We start from the raw sequence: 19,453 nt of genomic DNA on the forward strand, positions 1-19,453 counted from the left end.
AGAAGATAAACAACATGGAAAACATGTAGAAAGTTTAAACACTACCTTCCCTTTTGGATTTAGATATATATCTTAAAATAGCAGTAGAATTAATGATTTTTAAACAATTCAGAATGTATGAAAATTTCTGACGAAGAAGATTCTTTAATAGCTCTTGCAATCAAATAATTGATTATATTTTTTTTTTTTGCAAAACAGTACTATTGGTTCAACAGAAAACGAAATTCATTTTATATCAAATAGGAATTTCAAGCGCATAAGAAACAATCAACAGGCCTACTTGGAAGAGTGTCAGACTCCATTCACAATATGGGAGCATCTTATATGATGAAAAACAGAATTCCAGAGTTTACCATAATGCATGAATACATGCAGGCCTTTGGAGAAAAGCTGGCTAGCATTGACAGAATTACACAGAGGATTGTTAAAGAACAAACAGGTGACTGTTACATTAATCAATTAGGGCCTCCATGGCTGAGTAGTTAAGGCTGCTGACTTCGAATCACTCGCCCCTCACTGATGTGGGTTCGAAACCTCACTTTGGCTGTAGAATCATGTGAAGAAACCATCTAGTTGACTTATGTAAGGTTCTTGATTCTACTCGCGTGCCTGCCTAGGCCCAAAATAATGTCCAGAGAGGCAGAAGTGGACTGTCTCCATCCTAACAAAAAACGGGAAAGTCGCCATATTAACTTATACAAAAATTAGTTTATACCAACTTGGTTTCTTCAGCAGAGTTTGTACTGAATTCTCTGATAAAAAATCTTCGTTCAGTCTACTTGAATTTGAAGCTATTTCTGTACTTGATCAGTCTACTTGAATCTGTTTTTGTAATTGATTCATGAACATGTACAATAAAACCTGTGTGAGGTAATTTAGTATACTTGATTGGACGATGCTGTTGTCATTTAAAGGTAAACACAAACAAATATCATTAATATGTGCAATTTCTGTGACATTGACTGCAAGTCAAAAATGTAACAGAAGTAGATGTGAACTGACTAGAAGACATATGTAGGAATGAAAAATAGTGACAGCTGATCCACGAATCAGATGGCCATTTAATGCAGTCATTTAAAGAAGAAAATTTGTTTTTGGTCGGGAGGGAACTCAGAGTCACTGTGAATGACAGGTGATAGCTTATTTAATGTGACCATTAGCACAGGCTTTCTAACAATTTTTTTATCAGTCAACATTGCTTTAAAGTTGTTTGTGTATTTATATGTCTACGCATATCTAAAGTTGTGTGTTCATGAGAAGTCTGCATGATTCTTAAGCTGTTTCTATGATATCATCTTGCATATACTCGGTATTCAGATTTGATTCATTTGAGATTTTTTATGAAAATAATTTAAGAATATATCTGAAATAGTTATTGTCTTTGACAGATTTTCATACAGATTTGCTGGAATGGGGGCCAATCTACACACTGTGGGCAAACTCTGAAGATCAGCTGGTCAATGCTCTGCTCACAATGTCTAAAACTGTAGATGTTTGCAGTGAGGCATTGAAAGATTTAGTAAGTTCATGTTAAACATCTTACAATGTAACTGTTAACTAATACTTTTATAGATGTAGGGGTGCAGGGTATTTACCAGTATACCGGTTATACCAGTTTTTCTTGATTTTGTAACATTCTGTAATGAGAGTCATGTGTACTGGTCTATTTAAGTGCATTTTTTAAGTATTTGACAATGTCAGAAAATATGTAATTTTAGATGTTAATCTAAGAAATAATTCAGGGTCAAAAACAAGGTCAGCTGAGCCTTTCTTCAACTGCATTAAGTCAAATGATTATTATTTTGCTACTTTTCAGAATCTTTTACTTAGCATGGTAATTGATTTGTTTATATAGATCAGTTCAAATTAATATAAATTCATGCGTGTGTAACAACATGACATGTTAACATTTACAGATTGATGCAACAGATGATAACTTCAGTCAGCCATTGAAGGAATATATTCTATACTCCGAAGCTATAAAGGTATACATTTTATTTGCTAAGAATAACCCTGCTGTTTATCATTGTAATATTTATGTTGTTGAACATACACTAAATTTTGCTAATATTACAGGTACTGAGATTTAATGTATGTAAATGTGTTACAAACATAAAAGTAACACCCAATCAAAAGGCAACAGTTCATAATCGTATAGGTAACTCCACTAAAACCATAGTAGGTTACCATTTTGAATGTAAAGGAATACTGTCCTGTATCTCCACTAGAGGTAACACTTCATGATGATAAAGGGCAAATCAACTTGGAGAAGATTCAAATTGCCCTCGGATCAAACAAGGTTGCTAGGATGGAGCTAAACTTGTAAAGCTTTCAGAAATTATGTGAAATTTTAAATAGTTTAATTCATTGTTTGAAAGTATTTATTTAAAAGGTTTTATTATATTGCTAATGTATTTATTTGGAAGGCTGAGTTATATTACTAGAATGAAGTAATTTGGAAAGTTGTATTATATTGCTAGAATGTATTAGAAGATTGTCTATAAATATTGTTAGGCTGTTTTGAGAAGAAGAGATGCAATTCAGTCACAGTATGAAGAAACTCTGGATGAACTCAACAAACGGAAGGATGAGCGAGAACAGGTAAAGCTGTTTCACATTGCTTTAAGTTACAGTGCATTTTGAAAATTATCATTTCTAGACAGCCATATTTCATCTATATCCTTTGTTTATAATGGTTATTACTGAATTGTTGAAAATATTTATGTTTAAGGGTCCATATTTATGCCCCCCACCCTTCAAAGAAGGATGGGTATATTGTTTTGCTGATGTCGGTCAATCCATAGACCAATCGGTTTCCGGATGATAACTCAAGAACGCTTTGGCCTAGAACAGTTAAACTGTTTCCAGACAAAAACTTGAGAATGCTTTGGCCTTGGGTCAAGAAACTTGATAGGGAGGTTGATCATGACCAGCAGATGGCCCCAGTTGATTTTGAGATCATTAGGTCAAAGGTCAAGGTCACAGTGACCAGGAACAATAGAACTTTTTTGCCAAGTAACTAGAGAATGCTTTGGCCTAAGATCACATTTGATACAGAGATCACTTACAACTGGTAAATGACCTATATTTATTGATTTGAGGTCAGTATGTCAAATGTCCAGTTCACAGTGACCAAATAATTTCTGTTCCTTGTGCGGTTACTGAATGCATCAAGGGGGGCATTTCGTGTTCTACGAGCTCTTGTTTAGATTAATGCCTGTCTTGCTAGTTTCTGAGTGCCTGTATAGTCCTGACTTGATACAAGCACAGGATAATGAGTATTTGAAAGATGAAAATGCAATATGTCATGTTATCTTACACAGTTTAATGATTTGCATAGATAATACAGTATATATCTTTTATATATATCACACTGGTACCTGTTGGTGATAGGTGAAAATAAACAAGATATTGTAGAATTAACCACATATTTATATTTATCAAGCAACTTCAATACTAATACTTTCCTTCATGCATTGTAACATGTAAGGTTCGTATGGTAAGTTGTATGTAATTCTAGATTAGTTTGAACTACTTGGTGCACATTATCAGTTAGAGGCATGAGTTTAATTTTCTGACTTGTCTAAAAATTATTTTCAAAAAAAAGTATGCATGTTGTTTTGTATCAGCTTCACATTCACACTGTCTCCCCTATATTAGCATAATGGATAGTTCTGTCATGTTATCAGTAAACTCGGGCTCACACTTGCAAGCCCTATATTAGCATAATGGTTAGTTCTGTCAAGTTGTAAAGAAACATAGGCTCACACATGCCATCCCTTTATTAGCATAATGGATAGTTCTGTCAAAAGTAGCCTCCTACGTTTCATCCCTGTATCAGCATAATGGATTTTTCTGTCAAACTTAGCTTTATACTTGTCATCCCTTTATTAGCATAATGGATTTTTCTGTCATTTTGTAAAGAAACATGCTCACACTTACAATCCCTATATTAGCATAATGGTTAGTTCTGTCAGACAAAGGCTTATACTTGTCATCCCTGTATTAGCATAATGGATTTTTCTGTCATTTTGTAAAGAAACATATGCTCACACTTACAATCCCTATATTAGCATAATGGATAGTTCTGTCAGACAAAGGCTTATACTTATCATCCCTGTATTAGCATAATGGATTTTTCTGTCATTTTGTAAAGAAACATGCTCACACTTACAATCCCTATATTAGCATAATGGTTAGTTTCTGTCAGACAAAGGTTATACTTGTCATCCTGTATTAGCATAATGGATTTTTCTGTCATTTTGTAAAGAAACTATGCTCACACTTACAATCCCTATATTAGCATAATGGATAGTTCTGTCAGACAAAGGCTTATACTTGTCATCCCTGTATTAGCATAATGGATTTTTCTGTCATTTTGTAAAGAAACATATGCTCACACTTACTATCCCTATATTAGCATAATGGATAGGTCTGTCAAACATAGGCTTATACTTGTCATCCCTGTATTGGCATAATGTATAGTTCTGTCATGTAAACAGATACAGGCTCGCACCAACCGTATATTAGCATAACGGATAGTTCTGTCATGTAAACAAATATAGGCTCGCACCAACCGTATATTAGCATAACAGATAGTTCTGTCATGTTGTAAACAAATATAGGCTCACACTTGCCATCCCTGTATTAGCATAACGGATAGTTCTATAATGTTGTAAACAAACATAGGCTCACACTTGCCGTCCCTATATTAGCATAACGGATAGTTCTGTCATGTTGTAAACAGTCAGTCTCTAACTTGCCGTCCCCATATTAGCAAACAGTCAGTCTCACACTTGCCGTCCCCATATTAGCATAACGGATAGTTCTATAAGGTTGTAAACAAACATAGTCTCACACTTGCCGTCCCCATATTAGCATAACGGATAGTTCTATAAGGTTGTAAACAAACATAGGCTCACACTTGCCGTCCCCATATTAGCATAACGGATAGTTCTATAAGATTGTAAACAAACATAGACTCACACTTGCCATCCCTATATTAGCATAACGGATAGTAAACAAACATAGACTCAAACTTGCCGTCCCTATATTAGCATAACGGATAGTTCTGTAAGATTGTAAACAAACATAGGCTCACACTTGCCATCCCTGTATTAGCATAACGGATAGTTCTATAAGGTTGTAAACAAACATAGGCCCACACTTGCCGTCCCCATATTAGCATAAAGGATAGGGATATCATGTTGTAAACAAACATAGGCCCACACTTGCCGTCCCTATATTAGCATAACGGATAGTTCTATAAGGTTGTAAACAAACATAGGCTCACACTTGCTGTCACTTGTAAACAAACATAGGTCCACACTTGCCGTCCCTATATTAGCATAACGGATAGTTCTATAATGTTGTAAACAAACATAGGCTCACACTTGCCGTCCCTATATTAACATAACGGATAGTTCTATAAGGTTGTAAACAAACATAAGCTCACACTTGCTGTCCCCATATTAGCATAACGGATAGTTCTATAAGGTTGTAAACAAACATAGGCCCACACTTGCCGTCCCTATATTAGCATAACGGATAGTTCTTTAAGGTTGTAAACAGACATAGGCTCACACTTGCCGTCCCCATATTAGCATAACGGATAGTTCTATAAGGTTGTAAACAAACATAGGCCCACACTTGCCGTCCCCATATTAGCAAAACGGATAGTTCTATAAGGTTGTAAACAAACATAGGCTCACACTTGCCGTCCCCATATTAGCATAACGGATAGTTCTATAATGTTGTTAACAAACATAGGCTCACACTTGCCATCCCTGTATTAGCATAATGGATAGTTCTGTCATGTTGTAAACAAACAGGCTCACACTTGCCATCCCTATATTAGCATAATGGATAGTTCTATCATGTTGTAAACGAATATAGGCTCAAGTTCATCTCAGGAATCACTAGATGGATTTTAATCACACTTGCTTTGTAGCAAGTATATACCTCTCTCAGTTTTGTTCAGATGGCTTCACTTGACCCAATTTAGGGGCAGCAAGAGCAAAAAATATAGATAAAAGTCTTTAAACAAAGTCTCTGAATTGCATCTTTAAATTTTGGTTCATAGCATCCCTGTATGGATGTCCCTCAAGTTCTGCTAGACCTCTCTGTGGGCCATCAGAGCTAAAGATAGACAGAATCTTTAAATAACTTCTTCTAATGAATCATTTGATAATCTTCACCAAACTTGACCAAGTTCAAGTAAGCAGCTTGGGGCCATTACAGCCGCCTTGTTAGCTCAGCTATTCAAAGATTAGTTAGAACTATGGGAAACACCCATGCGTCCATGTCTGCGTCAGCATCGGCGTCCCAATTTGGTTAAGTTTTTGTATGTAAGCTGGTATATCAGTAACCACATGTTGGAATGGATTGAAACTTCACACACTTATTCACTGTGATAAACTGACTTACATTGCACAAGTTCCATAACTCTACTTTGCATTTTTACAAAACTATTCCCCTTTTTTGACTAAGCAGTTTTCAGTTTAGTTTTTGTGTGTAAGCTGGTATCATTTTCAGTTAAGTTTTTCGTGTGTAAGCTGGTATCTCAGTACCCACAAGTTGGAATGGTTTGAAACATCACAAACTTGTTCACTGTGATGTTTTGACATGCAGTACACAGGTTCCATAACTCTATTTTGCTCTTTTACAAAATCATACCCCTTTTTCAACTTAGCAGTTTTTATACACCCGTCTCTGAAAGAGCGGGGCATATGTGACACCCATGGCTGCGGCGGTGGGCGGGCGCGTACAAAGCATGTCCGCTCTCTTAAGTCGAACAGTTTTCATCCGATCTTCACCAAACTTGCTGACAATGTTTGTGGGCATAATATCTCTGCCAAGTTCGATAACCAGCCAAATCGCCCCAGGCACTCTTGGATTATGGACCTTGAATTACTCAAAAAACAGCAAATTTAGCCTTGTCCACTCTTTAAGTCAAACAGTTTTCATACGATCTTCACCAAACTTGCTGACAATGTTTTAGGGCATAATATCTCGGCCAAGTTTGATAACCAGCCAAATCGCCCCAGGCACTCTTGGATAATGGCCCTTGAATTACTCGAAAAACTGCAAATTTAGCCTTGTCCGTCCTCTAAGTTGAACAGTTTTCATCCGATCTTCACGAACCTTGCTGAAAATGTTTGTGGGCATAATATCTCAGCCAAGTATGATAACCACCCAAATCGCCACAGGTACTCGGATTAGGCCATGTTCAATGAAGGGCATATTTTGTGACAGTCTGGCACTCTTGTTGGTTAAGTTTTTGTATGTAAGCTGGTATCTCAGTACCCACTAATGGGAATGGATTGAAACTTCACACACTTGTTCACTGTCATGATCTGACATGCAGTGTACAGGTTCCATAACTCTACTTTGCTTTTTTGTCAAATTATGCCCATTTTTCAACTTAGCATTTTTTTGGTTAAGTTTTTGTATGTAAGATGGTATCTCAGAACCTACTAATTGGAATGGATTGAAACTTCACACAGTTGTCCATTGTCATGAGCTGATATGCATTGTACAGGTTCCATAACCCTGTTTTGCAACTTTACAAAATTATGCCCCTTTTTCAACTTTTAATATTCATTCCATTGACAAGGCTGTTGAATAGTCGAGCGTTGCTGTCCTCAAACAGCTCTTTATAAGATGTACTGAGGTTTTCTCCAGAGAAACATGTGCATGCTTCTACTGCTGTATCTTATTTATCAGAATGGTTATAACCAGAAAAAATACACAGATAGAACTAAATAGGGTTTGCTCCACTGACTGTATATCACTGTGACCAGAGTAAAATAATGCACAAGAGCAGTATAACACTATTTTTAAGTACATCATTTCCAGATCAAAACCAAATTTGAATATATGCCACATTAATATTTACTAGAATGCTTATTTTTTGTGTTGGTTTAAAAAGTAAACCTTGTGTTATTATCATTTACCAAAATATGAAAACAGTGTTACAAAATTTGTTATAATATTCCTAGCTGCAGTTTTATTACATTTTTCAGTTTCATGATTTTGAATAAACATTCATGTATATGTAGGTGTTGGAAAGGTGGGAAGTTTTGTCAGAAATATAGGGAAATATTCGGTTGGGCTAGGGCTTACTTTGGATATATTTACTGTGATTGGCTTTGCGGTGTTGTGCTCATGTATCATTATTGAAGAAGTTACAGATAGGAGAGCCCCATTACATTGTTACACTTATTTGTATTATATGTCTTACCAGTCTTTGAAATTAAACATATTGCATCCCTAAATATGTATGGTTTTCATTTTATCACAATTTTTTTTATTTGATAAAGGTTTATTTAGCCCTAAAATGAAAGATGCCTTATATCTGTCAAAGTTGTTACCAATGATAGCATTGTAACTTGCACAAAGTTGCAGTAATAATAAACGTGTAGAAAAATTATGATAAGAAATTATTTCATTTGATATTAATAGATTTAAAGTTTTGCATGCAAGCCAAAGTCTCAATAATCATTGCTTGTATTGAATTGAAGCTTTATACAGGGTTTCCAAATCATCAGACCTACTGAAATGACCCAAGTTAGGTAACTTTAGGGTTAAAATTTTTAATGTGGCTAACTATCAAGCTGTATATCAGTTACAACTACATGTATTCGTGTTTCACAATGCTTTCTAGCCATCAAACTTACTGTTTTAATCAAGTTCCATAATTTTTATTAGTGAATTCAAAGAATAGTTAGTCCTTCTATCACCTGCGTCGGCGTGCGCTGGCAACAGCGTCGCGTACACCTACTTGGTTAGTTTTGCTGAATACTACAGGCATCGTAGGCATAACGTTTGAAATATATTTCATTCTTTTTCTAGGTCAATTACAACCTCTTGTAAAGTCCAAAACTCTACGATGTATTTGAGCATTGATGCCCTTCTTGGACTTAGAAAATTTTTGGTAAGTTTTACATGCAAGTTACTATCTCAACTAATGTCAGATATTGATTTGAAACTTTCACATTGTGGTCTTGAGGTTATAAATGTATGCATTAGTCCATAATCTGACTTGCCTTTTGGCCAAAATTTGCCCTTTTGGATTAAAATTTCTGTTAGTTTGGTCACGAAATATAAACTTTTTAAGGCCTACGATTAAACTTATTTTTTTTTATTTCCTAGATCAATACAAACTCACTGTAAATCCCAAACTTGTACATTTATTATTGTAGCAAAATATTTATGCCCTTTTAGATTAGAAATTTGGTTAAGTTTTACTTCAGTAACATCTCAAACTAATGCAGAAATTGAACTTGAAACTTTCATTTTTCGGATTATAAACTAGTTGATTGCAGCAAGCGTCCCATACTCATGGCTCCTTTTTTGGCCAATTAATGGCCCCTTTTTGGACTTAGAAAATTTGTAAAGCTTTTGCATCGTGCAAGTACATACAACTATTGTAAAAGGCATATTTAATAATCATTTTTTCTGTCATTGTATTCATTACAAACCTCATGGGAAATCCATTAAGTTGACTATTTGATTGTTGAGCAATTATGCTCCAAGTTTTATATGATTAAAATTTTTGTTAAGTTTACCACAGTTATTATCTTGCCCATAATAATGCCTAGAATTGATTGAAACTTATCCAATGTTGTCTTGGGTTATAAAAACTAGTGTGTATAGTATAGTCACAATAAACTTGACTTTCATTTTAGGCCTATTATGCCTCCTTTTGGACTTACGAAAATTTGGTTGAAGTTTGGCAATACATAGTTATTTTTTACTAGGCATGATAGATTTGATAAACTTATTTTTTCTTTCTTCTAGATCAAGTATAACCTCAACAGGATAAGTAAACTCTGCATGTATTTTGGCAATATTATGCCCCTTTTGACTTTGAAAATCTGGTTAAAGTTTTACATGCAAGTTACTATCTCCAAACTAATGCAGTATTGAATTGAAACTTCTCATGTGCCTTCGGGGTTATAAAACTAGTTGATAGCAGCAAGTCCCATAACTGATATGCATTTTGGTCAAATTATTCCCCCTTTTGAACTTAAAACTCTTTTGATATTTAACTTTTTTGGGTAATATTTTCCTGCTTCTGGGTCAATATTTCGAATAGTCGAGCTTGGCTGTCTTACGGACAGCTCTTGTTTGAATTTATTGTAAATTACAGTCCTTCTTGACTTAGGAAATTTGGTTAAGTTTTGCATGCAACCAAACAAGCTGTAATCACAGTAACACCTACATATGTTGGTTTTCAACTTCACACAGGGCTTCTTAGTCATAAAACTGTCTTACAAGTTAGATAACTTGTGATTTTTTTTGCTCATCTGATTTTTAAAAAAAATCTACGAGGTATTGTCGTCACTTGATCATCGGCATCTGCGTTGGTTGAAAACTTTTTTTAGGTCAACCTTTTCTAAAAACAACTCTATAAGAGCTACAGCTTTGAAACTTTGCACACTTGTTTACCATCATTAGGTGGCTATGTAGGCTAAGATATGCATTTTGTCAGAATTATGGCCCTTTTTGTACTTAAAAAATTTGGTTTTTGGTTAAAATTTTTGTTTAGGTCCACCTTTCCTCAAAAACTATAAGACTACAGCTTTAAAACTTTGCACACTTGTTTATCATCATTAGTTGACATTGTAGGCCAAGAACCATAACTCTGATATGCATTTTGTTAGAATTATGGCCCTTTTTGTACTTAGAAAATCTACACTATAGAAAATCTGAACTATAACTCTTTTTTACATATTGCCCAGCACTTGCAGACAAGCGATGGCACCCGCAGGTGGTGCTCCTGTTTTTAGAAGGAATTAATGGCCTTTTTCTGCCTTAAAAATTTGAGCAACTTTCTGTCAATCTATATCTCAGTAACATATTCATATATTGTATTAAAATTTCACATAATGCATTTTTCTCGTCAAATGTATTTACATAAACAAGAACTATTAGTGGAAATAAATTCAAGTTATGACCCTTATTTGACATTGGTTGAAGTTTTGCATGCAAGTTGTTATCATTGATTTAATATGATTTAAATTGTAATGTATTACCACAGTTATGTAAGTCTTGCCTCTATAAACCCTTGTTCAACTTAGGAATTGTAGAATACATGTAGTCCAATGTATTGTTTATGGCCAGCTCTCACTACAAAAAGAGTGTGTATACAGTACTGGGAGTACACAAGGTCCAAAATTGACGTACAGTACTCAGATGGACAGGAAACATCTTTCTCTAAGCATTCCATCTTGGTCGTTACACCATATCATTTATGTTATAGTTGACACACATGTATATTGTGTTTACTAGCTGAAGATATCTGATCAAACTTATTCTCTTGGGGCTTTCCTTGGCAAGGATCCAGACGAGGTGAAACAACAGAAACAAGATAAGTTAGACCAGCAAATAACTGATGTAAGTATACAACCTTAGCCTTACCACTATATTGTATTACACATAGCATTAAAACAGCTTTTGTACACACAAAGTAGAGTAGATTTCACTCATTTTTAGCTCGGCTATATAAAGCACATGGAGAGCTAACCTACTTCTGTTGTCATCTGCATCTGCACCTTGGTTAAAGGTATCCAGTGTGCATCTTTTTCAAAAATAGTTTATTTTTCAGTACTATATTTGAATGTAGAAAATCCTCATGAAATGAATTGAACTTGACTAGATATATAATTACAGTCACAATTAAATTTCAACTACAATAGTCATTTTCAAAAAAAAACTTCCAGTTGCTTTAATGGAAGAACACATTTATACTGTGCTTAGCAAGACTTGTATATGTAGTGTACTGTTTTAATCCTAACACACAGGACTGTTTATATACACAAATGTGGACTAATATATCTTCAAAGTTTTGATTCACTTTCACCTTTTTTTCTGTTATCAAAAATTGATTTGATTGAAACTCAAAATAGTTGTTCCACATCATGACCCACATCACATGAAACAAGGGTCATAACTATCACCGATATGAATTATTTATTTATGAATTTTTATGTACTTTCAATCCATTAATGGATTTGACTCAAACTGTTGTCCAACATCATCAGCAAAGAGGTTTGGTGTATTAATCACTTCAGTGATAGCTCTAGTTTCCTCAGATATGACTTTTTAGCTCGACTATTCAAAGAATCTGCGTCCCGATTTGGTTAAATTTTTGTATGTAAGCTGGTATCTCAGTAACCACTTGTCGGAATGTATTGAAACTTCACACTCTTATTCACTGTGATAAACTGACTTACATTGCACAGGTTCCATAACTCTATTTTGCTTTTTTACAAAATTATGCCCCTTTTTCAACTTAGAAATTTTTGGTTAAGGTTTTGTATGTAAGCTGTATCTCAGTACCCACTAATGGGAATGGATTGAAACTTCACTTACTTGTTCACTGTCATGATCTGACATGTACAAAGCAGGTCCCAAAACTCTACTTAGTTTTTTTCTCTCAAAATTATGCCCCTTTTTCCACTTAGCAGTTTCTGATTAAGTTTTTGTATGTAAGCTGGTATCTCAGTATCCACTTATGGGAATGGATTGAAACTTCACACACTTGTTCAATGTCATGATCTGACATGCACTGTGCAGGTCCCATAACTCTACTTTGCATTTTTTCAAAATTATGCCCCTTTTTGACTTAGCAGTTTTTGGTTGAATTTTTGTATGTAAGCTGGTATATCAGTATCCACTAATGGGAAAGGATTGAAACTTCACACACTTGTTCACTGTCATGATATGACATGCAGTGAAAATGTTCAGTAACTCAACTTTGCATTTTTTCAAAATTATGCCCCTTTTTCAACTTAGCAGTTTTTGGTTAAATGCTTGTATGTAAGCTGGTATCTTATTACTCACTAATGGGAATAAATTGAAACCTCACACACTTGTCCACTGTCATGAGCTGATAAGCACTGTGTAGGTTCCATAAGCATGTTTCCCATTTTTAGCTCATCTGATTTTTTGAAAAAAAATGATGAGTTATTGTCATCACTTGAGCGGTTGTCGGCGTCGGCGTCGGCGTCGGCGTTGCCTGGTTAAGTTTTATGTTTAGGTCAGCTTTTCTCCTAAACTATCAAAGCTATTGCTTTGAAACTTGGAATACTTGTTCACCATCATAAGCTGACCCTGTATAGCAAGAAACATAACTCCATCTTGCTTTTTGCAAGATTTATGGCCCCTTTTGTACTTAGAAAATATCAGATTTCTTGGTTAAGTTTTATGTTTAGGTCAACTTTTCTCCCAAACTGTCAAAGCTATTGCTTTGAAACTTGGAATACTTGTTCACCATCATAAGCTGACCCTGTACAGCAAGCAACATAACTCCATCTTGCTTTTTGCAAGATTTATTGCCCCTTTTGGACTTAGAAAATCAGTTTTCTTGGTTAAGTTTTATGTTTAGGTCAGCTTTTATCCTAAACTATCAAAGCTATTGCTTTAAAACTTGCAACACTTGTTCACCATCATAAGTTGACCCTGTACATCAAGAAACATAACTCCATCCTGCTTTTTGCAAGATTTATGGCCCCTTTTGGACTTAGAAAATATCAGATTTCTTGGTTAAGTTTTATGTTTAGGTCAACTTTTTCTCTTAAACTATCAAAGCTATTGCTTTGAAACTTGCAACACTTGTTCACCATCATAAGCTGACCCTGTACAGCAAGCAGCGTAACTCCATCCTGATTTTTGCAATAATTATTGCCCCTTTTGGACTTAGAAAATCATTTTCTTGGTTGAGTATTATGTTTAAGTCAACTTTTCTCATAAACTATCAAAGCTATTGCTTTAAAACTTGCAACAGTTTTTCACCATCATAAGTGGACACTGTACATCAAGAAACATAACTCTATCCTGCTTTTTGCAAGAATGATGGCCCTTTTTAGACTTAGAAAATCATGGGTAGGACAATATTTCTATTACACAAAAAAAATCAGATGAGCGTCAGCACCCGCAAGGCGGTGCTCTTGTTACAAAATTATGCCCCTTTTTCGACTTTTGTATTAATTCAATTGACAAGGCTGTTGAATAGTCGAGCGTTGCTGTCCTCCGACAGCTCTTGTTCACTGTCTCTTTACACTGTCAAGGATCGAAATAGACAAGCACAGTCTTTTCCGGCAGCTCTTGTTATAAATCTGTTTGTTAAGACATAATATGCGATTTAGTGGAATGTTTGATTAATAAAAATAATCTTTTCTGATTATTAATAATATAAAAAATCTTTTCATGTATCTTTTGTCAGTTTATAAAGGTATTTGAGTCTTTTAGAACAGTCTGGTATATAAGGATATTTGTGAATTTTGGATTGAATTTTATAAATTTAATAAATTTTTAAACTATACTGGTTGTGTATCTCCTTCCTATCTTTGTCCATAGTGCTTATTGATGTTTTGATTTTAAATATTTAAGTTATTCTTCTGAAATGCAGCGTATTTGTTATAACAGACAGTCTTTGACGGATGAAGTGTATGGTGTGAAATATCACTTTATTTTGATATTGCAAATGATTCAATTATATGTTTCAAATTACAACTAGAAAGGAGATTCATTGGAAATGTGTGCACACGTTCTTACACTCACTTAACTTCTTCACAGGTCTAGTTCATGTTTGATTGATTGCTTTATGTTTGCCAAAAGCCAGGTTGTTTAATACTTTGTGATCACTCACTGTAGGCAGTTGAACTGTGTTTATTTCCGCTGTTAATGTGTGAACATACTTGGTAATTGAGGCTGACAGGTAAAGAACGTTCAATCCATACTGATGTACAAGTCTTCTTAGTATGTACGTAAAAAATCTTGTCAAAGACCTTTTAACTCTTGATTAGTCTAGAATCAGCGTCTGTAGCTTTGATTGTGGGATTGTTGGCTGATTAATTAAGGTCACTTCAGGTTTGAAATCCAGCATAGATTATAGACTTAGTTGATGTGAGGCAGTCGTCCAACTGGTTCACCAGGGGTTGTTGGTTCTACCCAGGTGCCCGTCCATGCCTGAAATAATGCCTAAAGGGTCTTCCTCATCCATTAAAAGCAAACTTTCCAAACGACTTGAAAGTACTAAAATTAATAACAAAGACAGCAAAAACTAACAAACTTGTAGCTAAAGCGTGATACACTAACACTAGCCAGCATATGTGGGGATGTCTGTCTGATTTTTAGCTCACCTGAGAAAAATCTTCAAAAAACATTTCCTCCTAAACCAATGGTCTGATTTCGAAATAATTTGACTCAAATGGTCCTTATGTCACTCTCTACCAAGATTGTTCTCGTCAAAAAACATGGCCACCAGGGGGCGTGGCCACTTTTCTCTCTCTCTCTCTCTCTCTCTCTCTCTCTCTCTGTAAATGCAAAAGTGAGTAACATTATATTTGCCTACCGGTTAAGTTAATACTCGTCAGGGCAAATAAAACAATATGCAATATCAATATTTATTGACGCCATATTGTTTTATTTGCCCTGATGAGTATAAATGAAACCGGTAGGCAAATATAATGTTACTCATGTAATGTTGTTTATTTTTTCTTTATATATATATATATATATATATATATAAGTAAGATATTAAAGAAAAAACATCAACGAAATGCCTTTCAAACACACTGGATCCCGGAAGGATACAAGAACATAAAGATAATATTATAGTATGAGAAAAAATATATGTTCAAACAGTGTCAAAAGTTTAATTATAAACCCGAGCGCTTTCGGCTTTTTAAAAAAGCCTTTTTCAAGGGTAGCATAAATCAAAACAACACCGCAACGGCGTAAATACCGCCTGTATAGTTCGATATATAAATGCTCAATGAACATATCGATTAACAGAATGAGTGATAAATGAAAATAGCTGTTTTATAAAAATAGAGCATTTTTGATTGGTTCCCTGTATTTTTCCTGAGGATTTCGTTCATTGGTTTTGTGTTTAACGCCGTTTTCAACAGAGAAGGTAGCGGAAAAGAAAATCTATGTTGTGGTCGATGTTAATTAAAAACTATGTCCGATTGCCTGAAGTGATTTAAAATCTGCTAAAATGAACTACTAGTATCTGTGTTTTTAATCTTAGTGGGGAAAATAATGCTTCAGCAGGCTAATCTAGTCTCCCTTACTGATGCCTATAGGTTGTAAGGTGTTGAGACGGCGGATCCAGTAGGTTTCTCTTTCCTTTCTTTGCTTATCCCTCCATCTGTCATTAAATTCAATGCAACATAGTAGGATATCCGCAAAGGTGTGACCCTCCATGTTAAAATGTTCAGCTACCGGCGATCGATTGAATTTGCGTGTTTTCCAGTCAGATCTGTGGAGATTCATTCGCTTTGCTAGCATCTGTTTTGTTTCCCCGACATATTTTTTGTTGCACTTCCTGCATGTCATAAGGTATATGGCATTTTCTGTTTTGCAATTAGCCACTCCTTTAACTGCAGATTTGCTTCCATTGGAGGAAAGGAATGTACTGGTGCTTGGCATGGTAGTGCATGTTTGGCATCTTGGGGCACCACAAGGACCTGACTGGCCTGAACTGGTTGTGTCTGTAGCCGACTTGACTTTGGCCCGAACTAGAATGTCTCGCAGACTTTTAGGCCTTCTGTATGCGATGAGGGGTTTCTCAGGGAACATACGACTGAGCCTCTGTGATGACTCAATTGTAGGCCAGTGTCTGTCTACAGTTGCACGTATGTTTGGCAGATTTTGATGGTACGTGACCACAAAAGGTGTGCGTTTGCTTGATTCAGTTGTTTTGTGTTTGTATTGTAGCAGTTCTTCCCTTGAGAATGCAAGTGCTTTTTCGGTAGAAGCGAGAACGCAGTCTGAAGAATAGCCTCTTTTTAGGAGGTGTTTTGATAGCTCCTCTATTCTTTCTTGATACGTTTCTGTGTCTGAGCATATACGGCGGATTCGCAGTGCCTGACTATAGGGAGTGTTTTGGCAACAGTGTTTAGGATGACAGCTTGTGGTGAGAAGATACTGGTGGGTGTCGGTAGGTTTTGAATACAGGTCAACAACAAATTTGTTATCTTTAAGCTTTGATACTGTGTCAAGAAACACGTGTCTTTCATTTGAAACCTCACTGGTGAACTTTATAGATGGGTGAAAGTTGTTTGCATGGTCAAGGAATGTTTGAAGAGATTCCTGGCCATGAGTCCATTGCATATCCACATCGTCTATAAAGCGTAACCATAGATGCGGCTTCAATGTGACCGTCGAGAGTAATTGCCTCTCAAGACGGCCCATGAATATGTTTGCGTACGAAGGTGCCATTTTTGTTCCCATCACTGTACCTTGAATTTGAAGGTAATGCTTGTCATTGAACACAAAATTGTTGCATTCAAGAACCAGCGTGAGCAATTCCACTAGCATTTCAGTAGGAGGGATCTTAACACTTCTGTTGTTCCATACTTCTTTACATGCAGCAATACCGTCCTCATGCGGTATGTTTGTGTACAATGACGTGACATCCATTGAGACCAGTAAAGTGTCGCTAGGTACCTGCTGGGAATCAGTTTTTCTCAAATAGTCAGTGGTGTCTTGCATGTAGGACGGTAGGCTACTTACATGTGGTCTGAGATGCATATCAATGAATTCTGAGATTCGTTCTGTAGGGTGTCCATTGGCTGAAACGATAGGGCGACCAGGGTTTATATATATATATATATATATATATATATATATATATATATATATATTAGAAACTTAGAAAATCTTCTTGAATGAAACTGCTGGCCCTAGTGGTCACTTTTCCCTCTATATATATATATATAGTAGAAACTTAGAAAATCTTCTTGTATGAAACTGCTAGCCCTATTTTAAAATGATTTCACACAAATTGTCCTTGTGTGACCTTCTACAAATACTGTTCAAAGTTTTCTGATTTGTCAAAAAAAACATGGCCACCAGAGGGCGTGGTCACTTTTCATCAACAATTGCTTTAATCTCCAAAACCACTGAATGGAATTTGATGAAACTTTACACAAATGATCTCTGGGTAGCTCTCTTTCAAAGTTGTTCAAATGGCTCCAGTTCATTGAACATATGGGTATTTTGGGTTAAAAATAGGTTTTTTTGCTGTCAGACATAAAAAATCTGCTTCTCTAGAGCATTGATATTTGGCATGTGATATAAGGGTTTGACTCTCTGTCTTATTTGTCCAAATTATTGCCCTAAGGTCAAAAATGGCCATGCCCCTGTGTGTGACCTGTACTTACTTATAGGCATATATATAAGAAACTTTGAAAATATTCTTCTCTGAATCCATAATAGCTAGAGCCTTGATATTTGGCATGTGATATCAAAGTTTTACTGTCTACCGTAATTGTTCAAATTATTGCCATAAGTTCAGAAATATGTGTGACATGTATACAATTATAATATAGGCTAACATAGAAGAAAGCTAACTCTGTACTTGTACAATTACGTCATATAAACACACCTGAAGCCTTGTACACAGGTGAGCGCTTTAGGGTCAATGACCCTCTTGTATAAATAATCACCACAGGTTACCAGTATGAGCAACTCAGGAAAAATGTAAATCATTTAAGGTTTTGGAGCAAGATGTATTTTTTAGAAGTCTTATCTAAAAGACTGTTAGTAATACTTATGCTTCCCAAAATTTTATGGGGAGCTGAGTGAGCACATAGACAGGCCTCTGTCTGCACATCTGTCTGGGCACTCAGTTGATATCTTAGGTGGTAGGAGTCTTTAAGTCTTTAGCTTCTTAAGTGACCATTTAATTGTTTTCAAAACATAGAATGACCACTCTATAATAAAAAATCACAGGGGAGTCCATCAGGATGTCCATCCATTCAAATTTATGTCGTGCATATCTTGTATATTTTGTCTAGACTCATCAACTGTGCACTTAGGGTTTTGTTTAGGATTTCAGTGAAGCCATAGTTACGGCCCTTGACTTTGTCAAAAATATGCATAAAGGGCCAAAAAAGTTTGTATCATACATATATCAAGAAGTATTTAATCTAGAGTCATGAAACCATACAGAAATATTATACAGCATGAAAAGTTATGCTCCCGGGGTTTGTTCAGGATTTCCTCAGCAAAACCAGAGTTGACATAGTAAAAAGTCTGCATTAAATGCCCTAAACTTTGTGTTGCACATAATTATTTCAAAAAATATTTCTGATCCTAAAACTTTATAGGAAAGTGTTCATAAAGTGAAGTTGTGCACCTTGGGTTTTTGTTCGGAAGTTACACCTCCACTTCTAACCATCCCCCAACCCTCAACCAAAAATAAAAAATTACTCTGTCAATTTTTATGCCCCTGGCATCTACTGATGCAGGAGGCATATAGTAATTGTCCTGTCCGTCTGTTCGTTCGTCCATATGACTTGATACTAATACAGATGTAACCTGTGACCATTCCTCATCTTCAGACATCACCTGACCTCAGTTTGACCTTGACCTCATTTTGGACTTAGGTTGCTTTATATGGGCCATCTCTTGGTTAACCAAATGGGACCGTTTC

General features: G+C 35.6%; 1 protein-coding gene across 1 annotated transcript in view; it reads left to right on the forward strand.

Moving 5' to 3' along the window:
• LOC123525170 (sorting nexin-30-like) overlaps positions 1-19,453 on the forward strand; it is a 45,274-nt gene that overhangs the window by 20,055 nt on the left and 5,766 nt on the right. The window contains exons 4-8 of the mRNA XM_053539649.1: positions 244-439; positions 1,389-1,519; positions 1,917-1,985; positions 2,515-2,601; positions 11,296-11,400. Coding sequence (XP_053395624.1) covers positions 244-439; positions 1,389-1,519; positions 1,917-1,985; positions 2,515-2,601; positions 11,296-11,400 — 588 coding nt within the window. The remainder of the gene's footprint in view (positions 1-243; positions 440-1,388; positions 1,520-1,916; positions 1,986-2,514; positions 2,602-11,295; positions 11,401-19,453) is intronic.

This window comes from Mercenaria mercenaria, chromosome 3 (genome assembly GCF_021730395.1).
Source record: "Mercenaria mercenaria strain notata chromosome 3, MADL_Memer_1, whole genome shotgun sequence".
In the NCBI taxonomy this organism is placed as follows: Eukaryota; Metazoa; Mollusca; class Bivalvia; order Venerida; family Veneridae; genus Mercenaria; species Mercenaria mercenaria.